The sequence below is a fragment of the Mobula hypostoma genome, chromosome 10 (genome assembly GCF_963921235.1).
Source record: "Mobula hypostoma chromosome 10, sMobHyp1.1, whole genome shotgun sequence".
NCBI lineage: Eukaryota > Metazoa > Chordata > Chondrichthyes > Myliobatiformes > Myliobatidae > Mobula > Mobula hypostoma.
In genome coordinates this window covers 27,052,607-27,073,357 of record NC_086106.1, presented here as the reverse complement: position 1 = coordinate 27,073,357, position 20,751 = coordinate 27,052,607, and the positions used below count along the sequence as shown (strand labels likewise).

Here is a 20,751-nt window from a genome sequence, read left to right as displayed (position 1 = left end):
ATCCCGTGGCTTACTTTTCTAAGAAATTTAATGGGCATCAAAGAAATTATTCGGCGATGGAAGAGGAATTATTATCACTTATTTTAGCTCTGAAAAATTTTGATGTGTAAGTTGGCGCAACTCAGAAACCACTAGTGGTTTACACCGATCATAACTCATTGGTATTTTTGAGTAAACTGAAAAACTAAAATGTATGTTGCTAAATTTTAGTTTACTTTACAAGAATATGATCTCTCAATAACTCACATTAAAGGCAAAGATATTGTAATTGCCGACGATCTGACCAGATGTTGGACTTGCAATGCCATTTTATAATAGTGTGGAATTTTGATCTTTGTGTACACTCCTGCCATGTTATATTACTACTGTATGATAACTGTGTGTCTATCGTGCATTTTGTAAACTTTATGCATTTGTATATTTTGTAAATTGTAGTTAAAATCTTGCTTTTCACAGATCAATATTTTCTTTTCTTGAGGGGAGGGGTTACCTGTCCCGTGAGTATCTCGTGAGCATGAGGTAATTGTCTCGTGATATTGGTATGATGTAATTGTCTCGTGATATTTCCATGATGTAAGTGTCGTGTTAGTGGGTGATGTGAGTCACGTGATGGCATGTTCCAACCGGTGTAAAAGGGGAGACGGCAGTTTGCTGCTTAGTTGTTTTGTTGGGGGAGTCACAGTCGGTGGTTACGTATTCGAAGGGGGGGGGGAGAGAGAGAGAATGGTCCATACGGGTATTGTGGCATACACTTTTGGTTAACCTCTGCATAGTCTCGGCAGTTGTGTGGTGACCAGCTCCGGCCAAAGGTCAGTTACTGTGAGAAATCTTATTTTTTGTGATCTCTTTGGACAAGGCATTTCTCGGCGGGGATTTGCGTCAGCAGATTCGTCTTTACTTCATCCGTAGTTCAGGAAGTCTCTCCTCTCACGTATTTGATAAATCACTTGGACTCTTTGAACTACCAGCTTAAGACTGTGTTTGGGTAAGATTTGTTAAGAATTGTCACTAGGTTCGACTGTTTGATAATTATAGACGCAAAACACTGTTAACTTCCGTTTCAGTTAGTATTTTGTTTACTTTTACTTTTTTTTGAGTAGATGTTCATACACTTCGTTGATTATTCATAAAAACCCGACACAATTTCATATCTATCGCTGCTGGTGCGTAACAAAACATATCACTGCAATGTTGAATATCACACACAAACTTGCGTGGGAAAACCACAGAATTGACGACGATCTCCAGGCTAAGAGACGGCTGGAGCAAAGAAGTGAACGTACGTCCCCAATCCACGACTGGGGTCACTGAACCACATGGTCTTTTAGTCCATGACCTAAACGTGGTACAGGAATATTTTTCACCACTCTGCCATATGCATCTTTATCATTTGGGAATTAGATAAACTATATTATATAGTGCTAGGCAATGTTACACTTTGATTTGTCATATCATGACGGGCTGATGTGCATCAATCGCTTGACTGCAGTCATCATGCGAATACAGGACTGGGTATACTCGGAAATGGATGAAGATACTCAGCCTCTTAGGCACTGCTACACTTGTTGGAAATTACTGATAAGCCGAGTGCCAAACATCAAATAACCACAATTAATCCTCGGTAAACTTTCTTTCTCTTTGATTATATCCCCAACTGCATGCGTTATCCATTCTGTGATGTTGTCAGACTCTCTGCGTGAAAACATACTTTTTCCATTTTCGGGTAAAGTTTCCGCCACTCACGCATCGGTTCATTTGGAAACTTTATGAACTCCGACTCAGTTCTTATATACATGATGCAGTGCATTCGGCATGACAACGGATATATTCAGAACAACCATCTTTATTCAGAACATGCATCTTCATCGCGAGAAATTAAAGCAGATCAGGACTTCGGGATGTGTCCTTTTGTGAGAAGAGTTGGACTTGTGGACGGAAGTCAACAATCCAGGCAAACTAATCGCTGATGTAAATCTTGACTGACACTACTTTCTATTGCTTTTGAATATCGCCGTAACGGAACCGATGTAACAGGAGTAGTAGTAGTAGTAGTAATAATAATAACAATAATATTTAGAAGAAGAAGAACTTATTGTTCCTGAGTGGGAAATTCTTTCGTTACAGCAGCTACACTTAAAATACACTTAGCAGTGTTCAGAACTAACTAAGAATCCAGCAGAGAATAATAATAAACAAAATTATAATTTACCAATGTGCAAAAATGTGCACCAATAATGTACGAAATTATAAAACATGGACTGTTGTGTTATAGTGTGTGTTCTTCTGGCGCAGAGAGATCAAATGTTGTATATACTTATTGCATTTGGTAGGGAAGATTTTCATGCAACGGTACTTGTGACAGGGATGCTGAATAAATCTGTTTGAAACAGTGCTACGCTGCTTATTCAGTAGTTCATGGAGAGTATGTGCAAGATTGTCCATAATGGAAACAGCTGGTTCAGTTACCTCCTCTCCAGCACTAAATGAAAAGACTTGGTTATAGCCAAGAGCAGATCCAAACTCTTCTGATTAGTTTATTAGTATTTTTGCATCACTAACTCCGATGCTGCTCCCTCAATATAGAACCGGAAAAAGGACTGCAATCGCTATAATAGATTGGTAAAACATCTGAAACACCCAGTTGCACTGTTACGAGAATACACATAAAATTAAGATGTTTGCTGGCCTGGGCTAGCATCAGTGGCATCAGCAGTTGGCCTGCCACCTGCCCTCAGGGGAAGGAGAGATAAGGAACAATGGAGCAGCGTCTGGAGATGTGTAATGAAGGGATGTGGGAGAGAGAGCTGTCTGGAGCGGCTCCCCCCCTTTGAACCCTGAACTGTTTGAAGTGATGGACAGGCGATACCCCAGCAGGGGGATAAAAAGGGACAGGTTCGCTAAGACAGACACACACGCCACCCGAGGTAACGAGACCCTGGAAGCGGTGCGCTTCTCACGAGTGGGTGAGAAGTACCAGACAACGACAAGGGTGGAAAGGTACGATCAGCGGGAACCCGGTGTGTGTCCGCCCTTGCCTGGGTGCCGGGTTCACTGCAGAGGATCGACCGCATCTGGAGGAGGGGTCACAGTCGGTGACCTCAGGTGACATCACCAAGGACCCGCCCAAAAGTTGCTCGTGAGCAATCTCGCTGGTCTGTGAGTGAAGCTGTTCTGAATGATCAGTTGTTCCTATTCTATCTCTGTCTCTCTTCCCCCACCTTGTCCATCGCCATGGCAACGATTACTGCGAACTGAACTACAAACTGGACTGAACTTTGAGTCATTTTGAAATTGGTCATTTACCCCTAGACAACGATAGAGCTTGATTGATGCTGTTATCTTAATTCTGTGCACACGTGTGGTTATCATTGTTGAATTGTTGCATTTATTATCCTTTCGATTACTGTGTTGCTTGTTTCTTTAATAAAACTTTCTTAGTTCTAGTGCTCCATACTCCAACTGAGTGATCCATTTCTGCTGGTTTGGCAACCCAGTTACGGGGTACGTAACATAAGTGGGGTTCTCGTCCGCGATTTTGAACGCTAAATTTGGGACGGAGTAAATTGATTGGGTTAAAATTCCCGAAAGAAAGAAAAGACAAACAGCAGAAATGGAGGTTGAGGAATTTATAAAGGCGCCGACCTTGGAGGCATTAGAGGATGCCAGGAAATCGGAATTGATAGCTGTGGCCAAACGGGTGAATCTTGCTAAGGTGAAGTCGACAATGAGGAGAGAGGAGATACACAGAGCTATTGTAGAGCACTATGTATCTAAAGGTGTGTTTCCCCAAGGTGAGCTGGGGGTGGTGTCTATTGAAAAACCTGCTGGAGACGCGGTACAGGTACAGCTTGAAAAACTGAGACTCGAGCACGAGTTCCGGGTACGGCAGTTAGAACACGAAGAGAAGCAGTTAGAAAGGCAGGAGAAAGAGAGAGAGTTAGAAAGGCAGGAGAAAGAGAGAGAGTTAGAAAGGCGGGAGAGAGAGAAAGAGTTAGAAAGGCAGGAGAAAGAGAGAGAGTTAGAAAGGCGGGAGAAAGAGAGAGAGTTAGAAAGGCGGGAGAGAGAGAAAGAGGTAGAAAGGCAAGAGAGAGAGAAAGAGGTAGAAAGGCAAGAGAGAGAAAGACAGTTGGAGAGAGAAGAGAGAGAGAGGGACAGACATTGGAGAGAGAGGAAAAACAGAGGGAAAGGGAATTTGAGCTGGAGAAGTTAAAGATAAGGGTCGAGCAGGGGCTCGTGCCGAACCAAGGTGGAGGGTTCCGGGCGACCCAGGAGGTTAGGCTGGTTCCCCCATTTGACGATACCGATGTGGATCGGTACTTTCTCCACTTCGAAAAAGTAGCTATAAGTCAGGACTGGCCGAGGGATAAGTGGGTTGTTTTACTTCAGAGTGTACTGAAAGGGAAAGCCCAACAAGCTTACTCCGCTTTATCCGCGGAAGATGCCCAGAAGTATGAGGTGGTGAAGGAGGCCATCCTCAGGATTTATGAGTTGGTCCCGGAGGCATACCGGCAGAGGTTCCGGAATGCGAGGAAGCGGTGGGACCGCACGTATTTGGAGTTTGCTCGCGAGATGCAAACATATTGTGAGCGTTGGTGCGCCTCGAAGGGGGTAGAGGGGGATTATGACAGACTGCTGCAGCTGATTCTGATTGAGCAGTTTAAAGGTTGTGTCCCTGAGGGTATGAGACCCTACCTCGATGAGAAAGAGGCAGCCACGTTAGCCGCAACTGCTAAGTTAGCGGATGAGTATGCGTTGACGCATAAAATGAAGTTTGCCCCGAGTAAAGGCTACCAGAAGGGTAGTCAGGACGGCGGGGAGAGTCCGCCGGAAAAGTCAGAAAGTAAGCCGGGGACTAGTGAAAAGGATAAGGTAGACCGGGAGCAGTCTGGTAGGAAGTCTCCTGGGGTCGTCTGTTATAATTGTGGGAAAGTCGGACACTTTGCGTCCAGGTGCTTTGCCCCAAGGAAGGAGACGGGGAAAGGAAAAGCGGAAATTTTGAATGGCTGTATTGAGCTGTTAAGCGAACCGCTAGGGAAGGACAGGTCTGAAAAAGTTCAGGAAGGGCGCGAGAGGTTTATCTCGGCCGGATTGGTGTCGGTGAAGGAGAGGTTAAAACCAGTTCCAGTGCGGATCTGGAGAGACACGGGAGCGTGTCAGTCATTGATATTGAAGAGTGTATTACAGTTTAGCTCAGAGACCCAGACTGGGGAGGTAGAGGTCAAAGGTGTTGGGGAAGGGACAGAGTCGGTCCCTTTGCACCAGATACATTTACAGAGCAACCTGGTCTCTGGACTAGTCACGATCGGGGTGAGGTCCGAATTACCGATGAAAGACGTGGAAGTCTTGCTCGGTAATGACATCGCCGGAGGAATCGTGTTCCCAGTCGTGAGATTGACGGGTCAGCCTGCCAGCATGGAGGCCCCGCCCGCGATGGTGAATTTGGCTGAAACATTTCTGCCAACCTTGTATGAGACAGGGTGTAGTGAGATAAGAGGTAGTGAGGGAGCTGGGACAGACGTAGCAGTAGCCAGGAAAGAATTTGTGCAGACGCAGGAGCGAGACGAGGGGCTGATGGTTTTTGCCGAGACCGATCTCTCTGACACAGCCTTGACAAGCTATTGTGCGGATGAGGAAGTGCTGAGGAAGAAAGGGAAATCAAGTACAGCATCCGCAGATGAGGAGTGGGGGGTGGTGCAAAAGAGTTATGGGGATGAGGTTTTTAACATGGCCCACGAGGTACCCCCCGGTGGACATTTTGCGGTGCTGGAGGAAACAGTTGGTGGAATCATGAAAGAGAGTTACCGGCTGCCCAGGGGGAAAAATGTTATTGATCATGACCGACGCGAACTGAGACGGTCACCGGCTTTTGATATGCTAACAAACCTAGTCGGTGTTAGCGTGGAAATCAATGAAGCTAGGGGCCCCTTGATAAGAGGAAAAAACCATTTTGAAAAGATTAGGATGGGATCGGTCAGATGGGAGAAGGCTATTGTTTTGGCCAGGTCTACTGATAAGGTCTCTCCCTTAATCCCCGAAGGAGTAATTAAACGACTCGCACCCATGTGTTTGATTGTCCCGAGGAAATGCAAAGAACTGGGACGTTGGGCGATTGTGGTTACAATAGGGCAGCCAAGTAAACAACACCCATATTTTTCGAGTAATTCAGTGACTAAAGGTCTGATGAACACAGAGGTGTGTATTGGCAATTTAACACGGCTGTCTGAAGCCAGCTTGATAGTGAACCTTGAAAAAAATGAATTCGGCCACACGAATGTCACTTACCTGGGAATTGTGGTGACACAGGGGCAGCTGGCAGTGATGCAAGCTACAGTGCAGGCTATCGCTGACCTCCCAACCCCGACAGACAAGAGGGCCCTCAGAAGGCTTTTGGAGATGGTGGGGTACTGCAGGAAGTTTTGCAATAACTCTGCGGTCAATACCCGTCCTCCTCCTACTAAGCCCTTGCGAGAGAAAATTGAGTCGGAATGGGACGACCCTTGTTATTGTGGTCCGGGACAAAACCAAATGAGAGGTTACATTGGTCGCAATTCATCAGTGTTTTTGGCCACTATGAAGTTTGCTGAGTTGGAGCCTGGTCTAAGGGATTATTAATAACACGTGTAAAAGGAACAGAAAATGTGATGACTGTCTGTCAAGGTGTTGACAGCTTCAAATTCTCTGTATTAGCTAAATAACTGTTAAAGATGTATATTGTGTATGTATCAGATAATGTAGTCATGTTTGTAATTTTTACCTCCCGGTAAAAATCCTTAAAGGGGGGAAGTGTTACGAGAATACACATAAAATTAAGATGTTTGCTGGCCTGGGCTAGCATCAATGGCATCAGCAGTTGGCCTGCCACCTGCCCTCAGGGGAAGGAGAGATAAGGAACAATGGAGCAGGGTCTGGAGATGTGTAATGAAGGGATGTGGGAGAGAGAGCTGTCTGGAGCGGCTCCCCCCCTTTGAACCCTGAACTGTTTGAAGTGATGGACAGGCGATACCCCAGCAGGGGGATAAAAAGGGACAGGTTCGCTAAGACAGACACACACGCCACCCGAGGTAACGAGACCCTGGAAGCGGTGCGCTTCTCACGAGTGGGTGAGAAGTACCAGACAACGACAAGGGTGGAAAGGTACGATCAGCGGGAACCCGGTGTGTGTCCGCCCTTGCCTGGGTGCCGGGTTCACTGCAGAGGATCGACCGCATCTGGAGGAGGGGTCACAGTCGGTGACCTCAGGTGACATCACCAAGGACCCGCCCAAAAGTTGCTCGTGAGCCATCTCGCTGGTCTGTGAGTGAAGCTGTTCTGAATGATCAGTTGTTCCTATTCTATCTCTGTCTCTCTTCCCCCACCTTGTCCATCGCCATGGCAACGATTACTGCGAACTGAACTACAAACTGGACTGAACTTTGAGTCATTTTGAAATTGGTCATTTACCCCTAGACAACGATAGAGCTTGATTGATGCTGTTATCTTAATTCTGTGCACACGTGTGGTTATCATTGTTGAATTGTTGCATTTATTATCCTTTCGATTACTGTGTTGCTTGTTTCTTTAATAAAACTTTCTTAGTTCTAGTACTCCAGACTCCAACTGAGTGATCCATTTCTGCTGGTTTGGCAACCCAGTTACGGGGTACGTAACAGCACATATTGAATGATCTCACGGTCCTTAGAAAATAGAGACTGCTCATTCCCTTTACTGATTGCCCACTACTTCCCATGGAGCAGAAAAGCTACATTCCCAAGAAATAATTGAGATCTGCGTGTGACGTGCCCAAGTGACACATGCCTAATTAAAAAAAATAATAATAATAATAGAGAGACAGCGAGATAAGTCCCGGCATCCCGAAGCTCCAACATGCATTTCTGTTTTTTCTTGGAAATGTTCGTTTCTGCTTAACCATCGAGAACTCCGGGAGCATCAACTGGCAATTTACTTCATTTTAAACGGTAATCATCGAGGCAGAATCCAGGTGCCTTCAGAAATACACACTCTCTTCTGAAATTGTCGAATTTATTATATTCTGCAAAGCAGTATATGTTTCTGTGCTAAAACAAGATGCAGTTTATCTGAGAGATTAGGGAGAAACGTTCTGAAAAGAATTGTACTAAGAGGGACAACCACGGAATAGTGGACAGCTCGTGTGAGTCTCTGAGCTGTAGAGTCACATCGTATCGATATAAACACTTCGCTTCTGATATCTCCTATTTCCCCGGATGTTCCACTCTCCTTCCCACGAACAGACTGGCGAGTAGTTGGTAGTTGCAAGATAAATTGTAAACTGTATTCCACATGAAAGCAAGTGCTACAATCTTTGATATGTTACAGTTATTGGGAATATGTGGGAAAGACAATGGGGAAAACCTCGATTGAGTTTATAACGGACAGAGGGTGAGGCCTGTTTAATTATTCTGTGCTGTTTTATTCTCGAGGCATTTCTGTTTGCTTTACCTTGTCACCTCCTTTTGATCTGCAGTTGTATCTGCTGGAAGCAGATTAACTTCCGAAACGTTTTGAAAAGATAAATAAATATCAGAGATGTCCAGAGAACTTGTTCTGAATTTTGGACATTACTAACCAAATATATGATGATCAACCCATATTAATAAAAAGAAATAATTCACGAGAATACGGTCTAATTGCCCATTGAGTTAAAAATAAAATTCCCAGTATGGAAGCGACAGAATCAAAATGGGATTGAATCAAAATTATCATCGGACAGCTTACAATGACTAATCATTCCATTGAGCTCGTCTCTGAACTGTTGGAGGATTCGGGAACAGTCGGTGAAAACCCGAGCATTCCATGTGGAGGACGCACAGACTAATTACAGATGAACCAGAACTGAACTCCGAACTGTTACTCCAGGAACTGTAAAAGAGCCGAATTCATCGCTACGCTACTATGGGGCCCAAAATATAATAACACGGTATCATATTTATATATGAATATAAATAATTAATATAATTGCAGTTACTTTGAAAGGCGTGGCAGCAGCAATGAATCAAAACATGTAAATAATACAGGTGAATGATTTATTTTGTTTTCAAATGTACAGAGCCAGGAATTTCAGTTCAAGTGAATGCATTTTTTAGTGCACTGCCAGGGGATCCCAGTACGAATAAGTTTCTGCTCAGACTAAACTAAAGAAAGTCGAGGAATCACAAAAGGTAGGTTATCTCTAAGGAGTGGGAGGAATTACGACGTTGCCTGATAATAATTAACGATCGAATGTTTCTTTCGCAGCGCCTCTCCCAGTTATGTCGATAACCTCCAATTATAGCAATCCTTTCAATTGGATGAGCATATAATTGCCAAAAGAGTGCAGTTTCATTTTAATGAGATTCATGCTATCGGAAGAAACTGAACGCAACAGAAGACATCTCAGTAAGCATCGCCTGCACGTTAATACTCTCAGGTGAAAGCATTTTACATGCTAAGAAGACACATTTTGGCTCCCTAAAGTTAGTTGTGAGAAGGGCACGGGCGTTGATGTGGCTTATGAAAACAGGTTGAGTTAACTCGGTGTTTTCTCCTTGGAGCCACGGAGGATGAGAGGTGACCTGACAGAGGAGTAGAAGACGATGAGAGGCATTGATCGTGTGGATAGTCAGAGGCTTTTTCCCAGGGCTCAAATGGGTGCCACAAGAGGGCACAGGTTTAAGGTGCTTGGGAGAAGGGACATAGGAGATGTCAGGGGTAAGTTTTTTACACAGAGGGTGGTGAGTGCGTGGAATGGGCTGTCGGCAACGCTGGTAGAGGCGGATACGATAGGATCTTTTGAGAGACTTTTGGATAGGTACATGGAGCTGAGAAAAATAGAGGCTATGGGTAGCCCTCGGAATTTCCAAGGTAGTGACATGTTCGGCACAACTTCGTGGGCCGAAGGGCATGTATTGGCTGCAGAATTTCTATGTTCTTATGTTTCTAGAAGCGTAATGAGATCTGTAGCTCGTGATGCCGTGTACTTCCAAAACAATGGATTATGCATTTATTGTTTGGTATTTGTAACATTTCAATGTCCGTTACTGTTCTGCCGCCGTTCACACGGCGCAAAATGATTTGCGACGTTCCTTCATTCAAAATGGCTGGTAGATTGGCATATACCACATGGATATACTGGAGAATGTATTGGGATAGAACATAGAACATAGAACATAGAATAGTACAGCACATTACAGGTCATTCGGCCCACAATGTTCTGCCGACCCTCAAACCCTGCCTCCCATATAACACCCAACCTTAAATTCCTCCATATACCTGTCTAGTAGTCTTTTAAACTCCACGAGTGTATCTACCTCCACCACTGACTCTGGCAGTGCATTCTACGCACCAACTACTCTGAGTAAAAAATCTTCCTCTAATATCCCCCTTGAACTTCCCACCCCTTACCTTAAAACCATGTCCTCTTGTATTGAGCAGTGGTGCCCTGGGGAAGTGGCGCTGGCTATTCACTCTGTCTAGTCCTTTTATTATCCAGTACACCTCGATCATGTCTCCTCTCATCCTCCTTTTCTCCAAAGAGTAAAGCCCTAGCTCCCTTAATCTCTGATCATAATGCATACTCTCTAAGCCAGGCAGCATCCTGGTAAATCTCCTCTGTACCCTTTCCAATGCTTCCACATCCGTCCTATAGTGAGGTGACCTGAACTGGACGCAATACTCCAATTGTTCGCTAACCAGAGTTTTAAAGAGCTGCATCATTATATCGTGACTCTTAAACTCTATCCCTCGACTGATGAAACCTAACACCCCTTAAGCTTTCTGAACGACCTTGTCTACCTGTGAGGCAACTTTCGGGGATCTGTGGACATGTATCTCAGATCCCTCTGTTCCTCCACACTACCATATATCCTGCCATTTACTTTGCAATCTGCCTTGGGGTTTATCCTTCCAAAGAGTACCACCTGTCACTTCTCCGGGTTGAACTCCATCTGGCACTTCTCAGCCCACTTCTGCATCCCATCAATGTCTCTCTGCAATTTTCGACATTCCTCTACACTATCTACAACACCACCAACAATGTGTCGTCTGCAAACTTGCCAACACACCCCTCTACCCCGACATCCAGGTCGTTAATAAAAATCACGAAAAGTAGCGGTCCCAGAACAGATCCTTGTGGGACACCACTAGTCAGAATCCTCCAATCTGAATGCACTCCCTCCACCATGACCCTCTGCCTTCTGGAGGCAAACCAATTCTGAATCCACCTGGCCAAACTTCCTTGGATCCCATGCCTTCTGACCTTCTGAATAAGCCTACCGTGTGGAACCTTGTCAAATGCCTTACTAAAATCCATATAGATCACATCCACTGCACTACCCTCATCTATATGCCTGGTCACCTCCTCAAAGAACTCTATCAGGCTTGTTAGACACGAACTGCCCTTCACAAAGCCAAGCTGACTGTCCCTGCTCAGACCATGTTCTCTAAATGCCCATAGATCCTATCTCTAAGAATCTTTTCCAACAGCTTTCCCACCACAGACGTAAGGCTCACTGGTCTGTAATTACCCGGACTATCCCTACTACCTATTTTGATCAAGGGGACAACATTCGCCTCCCCCAATCCTCCGGTACCAATTCCGTGGACAACGAGGACATAAAGATCCTAGACAGAGGGTCAGCAATCTCTTCCCTCGCCCCATGGAGCAGCCTGGGGAATATTCCGTCAGGGCCCGGGGACTTATCTGTCCTAATGTATTTTAACAGCTCCAACACCTCCTCTCCCTTAATATCTACATGCTCCAGAACATCAAGTTCACTCATATTCTTCTCACCATCATCAAGTTCCCTCTCAGTGGTGAATACCGAAGAGAAGTATTCATTGAGGACCTCGCTCACTTGCACAGCCTCCAGTCACATCTTCCCACCTTTATCTCTAATCGGTACAACCTTCACTCCTGTCATACTTTTGTTCATCACATAATTGAAGAATGCCTTGAGGTTTTCCTTTACCCTACTCGCCAAGGCCTTCTCTTGCTTCTTTCTTGCTCTTCTCATGCCCCCTTCTTAAGCTCCTTTCTTGCTTCCCTGTATTCCTCAATAGACCCATCTGATCCTTGCTTCCGAAACCTCATGTATGCTGCCTTCTTCCACCTGACTAGATTTTCCACCTCACCTGTCACCCATAGTTCCTTCACCCTACCAATCTTTATCTTCCTGACCGGGACAAATTTATCCCTAACATCCTGCAAGAGCTCTCTAAACATTGGCCGCATGTCCATAGTACATTTCCCTGCAAAATCATCATCCCAATTCACATCTGCAAGTTCTAACCTTATATCCTCATAATTTGCCCTTCCCCAATTAAGAATTTCCTTGTCCTCTCTGATTCTATCCTTTTCCATGATAATGCTAAAGGCCAGGGAGCGTTGATCACTGTCCCCCAGATGCTCACCCACTCAGAGGTCTGTGACCTGACCCGGTTCATTACCTAGTACTAGATCTAGTATGGCATTCCCGCTCGTCGGCCTGTCCACATACTGTGACAGGAATCCATCCTGGATACACTTAACAAACTCTGCCCCATCTAAACACTTGGAACTAATCAGGTACCAATCAATATTAGGGAAGTTAAAGTCACCTATGATAACAACCCTGTTATTTTTGCACCTTTCCAAAATCTGCCCCCCAATCGGCTCCTCTGTATCTCTGCTGCTACCAGGGGGCCTATGGAATACCCCCAAAAGAGTAACTGCTCCCTTTACTGTTCCTGACTTCCACCCATACTGACACAAAAGACTATTCTCCTACATTACCCACTCTTTCTGTTGCTGTAATAATACCTTCACCAGCAATGCCAGCCCTCCTCCCCTTTTTCACTCCTCTCTATCCCTTTTGAAGCACCGAAATCCGGGAATATTGAGAATCCATTCCTGCCCTGGTGCCAGCCAAGTCTCTGTCATGGCCAGTACATCATATTTCCATGTGTATATCCAAGCTCTCAGTTCGTCACCTTTGTTCCTGATACTTCTTGCATTGAGGTACACACATTTCAGCCCTTCTGCCTTACTACCGTTACACCGTTTATTCTGCTTCTCTTTCCTCTACGCCTCTCTATATGTTAGATCTGGCTTTACTCCATGCACTTATTTCACTGTTCTATCGTTCCGGGTCCCATCCCCCTTGCAAATTACTTTAAACCCTCCCGAACCAAGCTCGCAAACGTACCTGCAAGGATATTGCCCCCCTTTGGGTTCAGGTGCAACCCATCCAATCTGTACAGGTCCCACATTCCCCAGAAGGGATCCCAATGATCCAAAAATCTAAAACCCTGCTCCCTGCACCGACTCCTCAGCCATGCATTCAATTGCCATCTCTTCCTATTCTTAACATCACTGTCACGTAGCACTGGCAGCAATCCTGAGAACGCCACCCTTGAGGTCCTGTTCTTCACCCTTCTGCCTATTTCCCGAAACTCACACTTCAGGACCTCATCCCTCTTCCTGCCTATGTCGTTGGTACCAACATGCATCACGATTTCTGGCTGTGTTCCCTTTCGTACCAGGATGTCGTGCACCCGGTCAGAGACATCCCGGACTCTGGCACCCGGGAGGCAACGAACCATGCGGGTGTCCTTCTCACGTCCACAAAAGCTCCTGTCTGCTCCCCTGACTATAGCGTTTCCAATAACGACAGATCTCCTCTTCTTCGTCCCACCCTTCTGCACCACCAGGTCAGACTCAGTGCCAGAGGCCCTGCCACCTTGGCTCACACCTGGTCGGGCGTCCACGTCAACAGTATCCAGGACGGTAAACTTATTATTCAGGGGAATGGCTACAGAGGTGCTCTGTACTACCTGTCTGCTCATCTTCGCTTTTCCCCCTCTGACTGTCACTCAAGGACCTGTTTCCGACAACCTACGTGTGACTACCTCCCTGTAGCTGTCATCTATGACTGCCTCAGTCTCCCTTATGAGTGGAAAGTAATTCAGCTGCTGCTCCAGATTCCTTACATGGTTTCCAGATCGCCCAGCCGTATGTACTTCTGGCAGATGTGACTCTGCGGGAGAGGGGCGTTCCCCCAAGACTGCTACATCTCACATGAGAGGCACATCATCGTCTCAGGACACATTGTAAAGATTAACTGCGAGAAAGCTTGTCCTCCGCCTCTTCTCGTCGAAGCCTCTCAAGTCAAAGCCTCAAAGCTCCGCTCCTTCACTGGTCCACTGGCTACTTTCCACAGGCCGCTCTATTTATCTGTTTGAGCTTCTCAAAATGCTTGGTCACCTGACCTACACTGCCCAATCAGCTGCTTTCTGCTCAGTCTGAGCTATTCAATTCTTGATTGTCTAATCAACGGCTTTCTTCTGATCTATTCAAATTTTGATTGACTTGATTGCCGAGACCAACTGCCAAAACCGCCAGAATCTCTCGAGTCAAAGACTCAAACTCCACTCCTTCACTGGCCCACTCACTCACTCACTCACTGGCCGATTTCCACAATAATAATGATGGAATGGCGGGGCACCCTCGATAGGATGATCGGCCCAATTCTGTTGCTGTGTCTTATGCACTTCTGATCTAAGATGCGAATTCCCTGAAGGCAATAATGCCATTTTGCTCCGGGAATATATTCTTGGGAGTGGGGTGTCTTCCATCAGTAGAAATGAGAGGAATCGGTGGATCCGGCAGCTTCCATGGAAATGATGTTTCGAACCAAGAACTTCCATCAGGACATAATGATTTCTCCCAGCATATTTTGGTTGTTGATTGTGGTACTTCTATTTTCTCTGTTATCATTCTACTAAAATCCCACCACACTGCGGTTTCTTGCCGTTTGTCTCCATGCTCGGCAGTGGTGTATTTATATGATAAAACCAAATGAGTTTTTGTATTGTTCCCTCGCTGCTTCCTAGCACTGTGTGCTTGTAACGAGAATCACTCTAGTTCTTGAACAGCGCTGTCCATGCGCGGCATCACAGTGCTGCAAACCGACTCATTGCACAGTAATACACAGCAGCGTCACCCAGTTGCACTTTGGAGATCGTCAGCTGGCTGATTTTCTTACCAGGATCGACAAAACCAGTAATTCGTTCTCCGGCACTTTTTGTCTTATCTTGTGCTCCAAAAGTTTGTCCCTGGAGCAGGAATATGGGTGCCTGTCCTGGAAGCTGGAGATACCAGTGTATTGTGTTGCGACAATTCACGTCGTATCCACAGGTTAAAATGGCAGTATCGGCAAGTGTAGTTTGTAGTTCTGGACTCTGAGACGGTGGAGAAATTGATTCTGTATGAATGTAAAGGAAGATTATTGCTAATTTACCGATAGCTGTCAGAAAAGGCCTCCCAAATATGATAAGGAGATTTTTCTTTCAGAGAAACTTGTTTCATTTGGAATGTGAGTAAATAATATTTAATGAAGTTAACAATTATTATAAGGAATTGCTGCAGTGAAATAAAATCAGGGACTCCTGGTAAATTGCGGACATCTTGCTATTATCAAAACATGTTTCCTGTTTTGGACATCTATGTGGAAGGAAGAACTAATTTCATGGAACAATTGCAGAGAAGCTACAAACATATAATGGGCCGAATTTCTTATTTTTCTCAGTTCTGTGGTGTTTATTTTAAATGTCAGTTTAATTCGGAATAATGATGGATGTGATTTTTTTTTTCGAAATGATAGATGCTCAATCCAGAATTGTTTTTTCTTAAATAAATTTCCACCCCATAAGTTACAGCCTCTTGCATTGTAACATGTTCATCACAGTATGAGACTGAACGGTACAGACTGGTCAGATAATTTTCTAAGCTGCTGAAGGCGAAGGTTTATTTTCGACTGGATTTTAGCAGCCGATTACAAGGTTTTATTCCCTTCCCCTTTGTTAATTTTTCATCAATGGGGTATGCAATTCGCTGTACCATTTGAGAATAATTTATAGAAAACAAATTTCATTATGTCTTGCATCTCGGTGACCTACATATATGCATACAAATTCTGCTTGCGGTTTATGCCTTAAGCTGCCAACAATATTTCCCACGGTCTGACAGAAGTCTGTTGGATTCATTCTGCGAAGATTACACCAGCATTTCATCCTTACTCATAGCAGAAATTTCCCTTTCCATCTGACTCTGTTAATTCAGTTTACCACCTTGCCTTTCTACACAGTGAGTGTAGATTCAGTCTACAGAATCACACCACCCAAGACAAACCATAAAATTCCAGTCACTCTCTTTCAACAGTGAAGAGCTGTGCATCGGTCCAGCTCTTTAAACCCTACTGCAGTGGAAAATAAATGCATCCCTCATATTCTGCGAATGAACCTGCCTCCTCTCAGTCTGCTTCCTTTCGGGCCGGTGCACCTGATTTTCTATTCTGTATTTGATCATTTTTGCTGTTTGGGCGTTATTGGCACTATCAACATGTATTGTTCACCAGCAGCACGAACGCGAGACGTCCTGATGTGTTAAATATTTTTACAACAACGGCTCCCCCAGAGAAGACACCCTGTGCTTCCGTCCTCCCTGACACACTTTTTAGAAACAAGATTTGACATCAGACCCATTTAAAGTTTAATGATTTTAAATCAAGCGATCATCTATTATACGATAGTTAAATGGGTGAGATATCTGAGGAATCGTCGGTGTCTGTGGATACTTACCGGGCCTGACCGTGACCTTTGTCCCTGCTCCATCTAGAGTATGAGTCGTCCATACATACACAATGATCCTGTTCTCAGTCTCCACCATACAACAACTACACTCACGTGAATCTGCTTAGGAAACGCTACAATAGGATTCACAATGTTCCGAGGGTTGTTAATACAACTCATAGCAAGAATATTCCCCATTTGCCGGCATGTCGATATGTTCTTGCTGCGAAAGCAAGACCAGATTAAAAGAAAACTGGAACACGCACCGCAGACAGATTCGGAGAAGAAAAAAAAAACATAGCATACGTGTCAATCAGAAATACATATGCAATATGGAAATTAAAAATAATCTAAACAGATTAGTCGGTGAACATCGCCACGTTTGTATTTTTGGTATGGGATATGGAGAATATATCGTTTAAATATAATTTATTTATATATTTACTATTTTCTATTTTTGTTGAGATCTCTTCCACTGTGTTTGTCCCAAATTGTACACAGTACCTGATGTGAATTTCAAATCTTCTGGCGAATCGATGAAAGAGTCGAGCAGGAATTAGATTCGCAGCGCTTGCGTTTTCCGTTTCCAAGTGTTCAGGAACAATTCCGTCTGTAGTTGGCGACAGGAATGTGTATTTCTTAATTCTTTGTCGGCATTTATTGACACATACCTCAGGGCCGGCAACAACATCTGCGCACACGCGAGGTGGGAACATAACGACTATACATGAATCGAAACAATAATGACTGTTAGCCGGACTGCCGGATGGATCCACAGTGAGACAGGAATATGAACTAAACCCGCAGATCCATTCTGCTCCGTCTAAATCAGGAATAAGCTACAGCGGAAGTTTTTGTACAGCGCGAAGCCGAATCCCATCATTGTGCTGCATTCCATCTGTACACAGCTTGACAGTAATAGGTGCCGCTGTCTTCCACTCGCAGGTCCCGAATTTCCAACGAAAACTGCATATCAGTTTTCTTAACCCAAGTAACAAATCTCCCCCCGCGGGTGACCTCTTTCCGTTCGGCCGCTGAATTGGTCTGCCTGAAGAATTTTCCAGTCTGAAAGCGATATGCACCCGTCGAACCAGGCTGGAAACTGCAGGTGATAGTGGCAGTCTGACACTCATTCAAGTTTACAATGGACGGGCTCTGAGTCACCGACTGACTCAATGAACCTAGGAATGAAAAAAAAAACACGGAAAAAAATTAAGTTGTAGTCATGGACGAATCACATGAATAATCTCAGCCGGTCGTATCTCAGAGGGCTCAAACAGATTTAAAGTAAATGTAATGTGGATGTGTGAAAGGTACTCACGCCGTAAGCAGAGCCAGAGTGTGAAAACAAATAAGATTGCCATCGTCAACAAGGAATATTGCTGAAGTGACGAGGAGATGGAGCTCACGGTCTGCAGAGTTATGGTGGAATGTACTTCAGAGTTGGGCAGTGAACTTTTATGAACAGGTTTGCTGAGTGACAATTGTTGGTTTTGATTCTGTGTCGTGTCTTTGAACCGAGTGAGGAAGCCCCACCCATGACTTCCTATCTTTCAACATGCGTGACGGAGATGGCCTATCAATGGATGAGTCTGACTCATTCACCTTGAACCGGAAACTTTTTCTTTTCCAAAAAATATATGGTTGTTTGTTCTTTATTGATGTTGTGGCGTGTGCCCCGAGTTTTCATGTATGCTTCAGTTCTTATATTTTGTGACGGAAATCAGTCTGTGCTCTGATCTTGACGACAGGTACGCAGGACGAGCTGACAAACTCTCCCTCTGCCTTGGAAGAGTGTGATGGCACATTCAGACTTTCGATGCACCAATCCCTCATGGCTGCTTTTCTTCAACAGAGAGTATGGATGAGAGGAAATCTGCCGCCAAACTGTTTCAATTTGTATGCGCTTGATAAAGGCGTAAAACAGGCAACCCTACTTCCAGAGTTTGTAAAATCTGGAAGATTTTCTGTTTTAGATAAAATGAAGTTGATATCCACTACGGCAAAAGACAGCGCAAGAGACCGCCGCTTTGCAGTAAGTTGAGTGGAAGACAGTTTTAATGAGATGTCAGTGGTTATACCGTATTATTATTATTGGTATTGTTATTGTTGTTGTTGTTATTATTATTATTACTGGGGAATTCCAATGCAAACCTCCTGTAAAATTCTAGGCTCTGCAGCAACTGCGGCCGGTAGAGGCTGATAAACTGATATTAGAGAGAATTGCTGCCATATCGATATAGGACAAATGGTGGACAAAGGTAAGTGCAGGGTGTGGCGAAACGCTAGAAGGATCATGAAGTGATTTACATCGCTCTGCACCGCACCTTACTCCGGAGGCTCAATGCTATGCCGCACTGTACTATTTTCTCTGTTCTACCTGAAGGAACCTGGGGTTAAAGATGCCAGAAGGAAACAAAGAGAACCTCAACGCATCCGCAAGGTAAATGCAACAAATTACATCGAATGTGAGGTACTATTTTGCAGAGGTACAATAACAAACCAAAATATTTATTTAACACTGGTGAGGCGGGGAAAAGCTCACGGTTAAGAGAAAAGTGGAAATGCAAAGTGCCACAGTCGAATAGGAAGACTAAAACTCCGGTCTGTTTTCTTCTAAATTAGTATTGAACCTGGATATGTCTAGGATTTTGTGATTAGATTGGGGTTCGGTGATCTCACGGAAAATAGTCTGCAGAGCTTTAATTTCCTTATACCTCCGCAGTTACCAATTTGTCTTTAATAATCTCGAGTATTACGCGACCAACTGTACTGAAATCTTAGCAAATAAATAAACTAACAATAAATAATTTAGTTATGTAGTTACTTAATCAAGGGATGAATGAGTGAATGAATGAATAAATAAATAAATAAATAAATACATACATACACACATACACACATAAATACATAAATTGAAAATGATGTAAGTGAAATCTGGGCTACGCAATGCAATGAATAATCGCATATGCGAACTGTTGGAAAAGGAAATTCATGAAATATGTATTTCAGTTGCGGTCAGTTGGAGATCCGAAGCGTGTTGGGACATAGATCACACATGTTTGCCTATTGAGTACACACGGCATCAACTGGCAGCTGTTTGATCTTTTAACCAGAGCTTATCGGAGATGCAAAGCGTCAGAAGTCATAACTCTGACAGGTTCGCCGATTGAGAAAATGAGGCATATACTCGCGGCGGTTTGGTGTTTCAAACTGCTGCCAATCGGAGATCTCAAAGATGATAACACGGAGCTCTCTCACGTTCGCCAATTCGAATGCATAACCCACCAATTCACGGTATTTTCGTGTTTTGAAAAGTAATATGGATTGCTTGACAAGAACAAATTCGAAAAAGTTAGGGGAAAGCGGAGGGCCGTCCGTGGAGTCGGCAGTGTTACAAAGTGAACTTGAGGAATTGCTTCGATGTTTCAGCGAGAGTAGGCGTGAGTAAGAAATGTAACAGACAAATTTATTTTCCCATACTTTATTTATTGTTCTTTTTTTCATTCTTTACATTTTCTCAGCATGAACAGTAAGTATGCCAGGCAGAATACTTGAACGCAATGCACAAAAAATGGAGTACTAACTCAGCAGGCCACGCAGCATGTTGGGAAAGAGTAAGCATTCGGCGTGTCTGGCCGGAATCATGATCGGGACCTTAATATCGCATGTACTCCTTGCTGGATATTGAAAGACTCGGAGTTTCCCAGTATCACTGACGACTACTCATGGATGAAATTCATGCAATTTCAGATTCTTACACACCGTTTTATGGAGCGGAAGCTGGAACTGGATGAACGCTGGAGGTTTCGAAAGGCTGAGTGCGTGATAGATTGGGCATAGAGATGGTGGGTGCACCAGAGTTACAGGAGGCAGGAAAGTGAGTGACAAGAAAGACAAAGGACTTAAACAGCCAGTGCAGAGTGCCCTGTGGAAATCTCCCTCAACAACAGATATGATACTTTGGATAATGCTGTGGGCATGATGTAACAGAGAAACATCACAGCGGTGTACTCTCCGGCATCGAGCTTGTTTCTGTGAGGGAGAAGCAATATGAATTGAATCGAATAGAATTGATTTTGATACCTGCACCTTTTATTTATATGAAGAGTACATATCTTCACGTTACATTTCCGTTTAAATATGCAA

The 20,751-nt window shown here is 44.3% G+C and overlaps 1 gene segment (V, D, J or C); it reads right to left on the bottom strand.

Annotated features, from left to right (window-relative positions):
• Window positions 1–17,481: 17,481 nt before the first annotated feature.
• Window positions 17,482–17,966, bottom strand: LOC134352461 (T cell receptor alpha variable 38-1-like). The segment is given in 2 exon segments: window positions 17,482–17,783; window positions 17,924–17,966. Coding segments are annotated over 2 exon segments (345 nt in total).
• Between the last annotated feature and the right edge of the window lie 2,785 nt (window positions 17,967–20,751).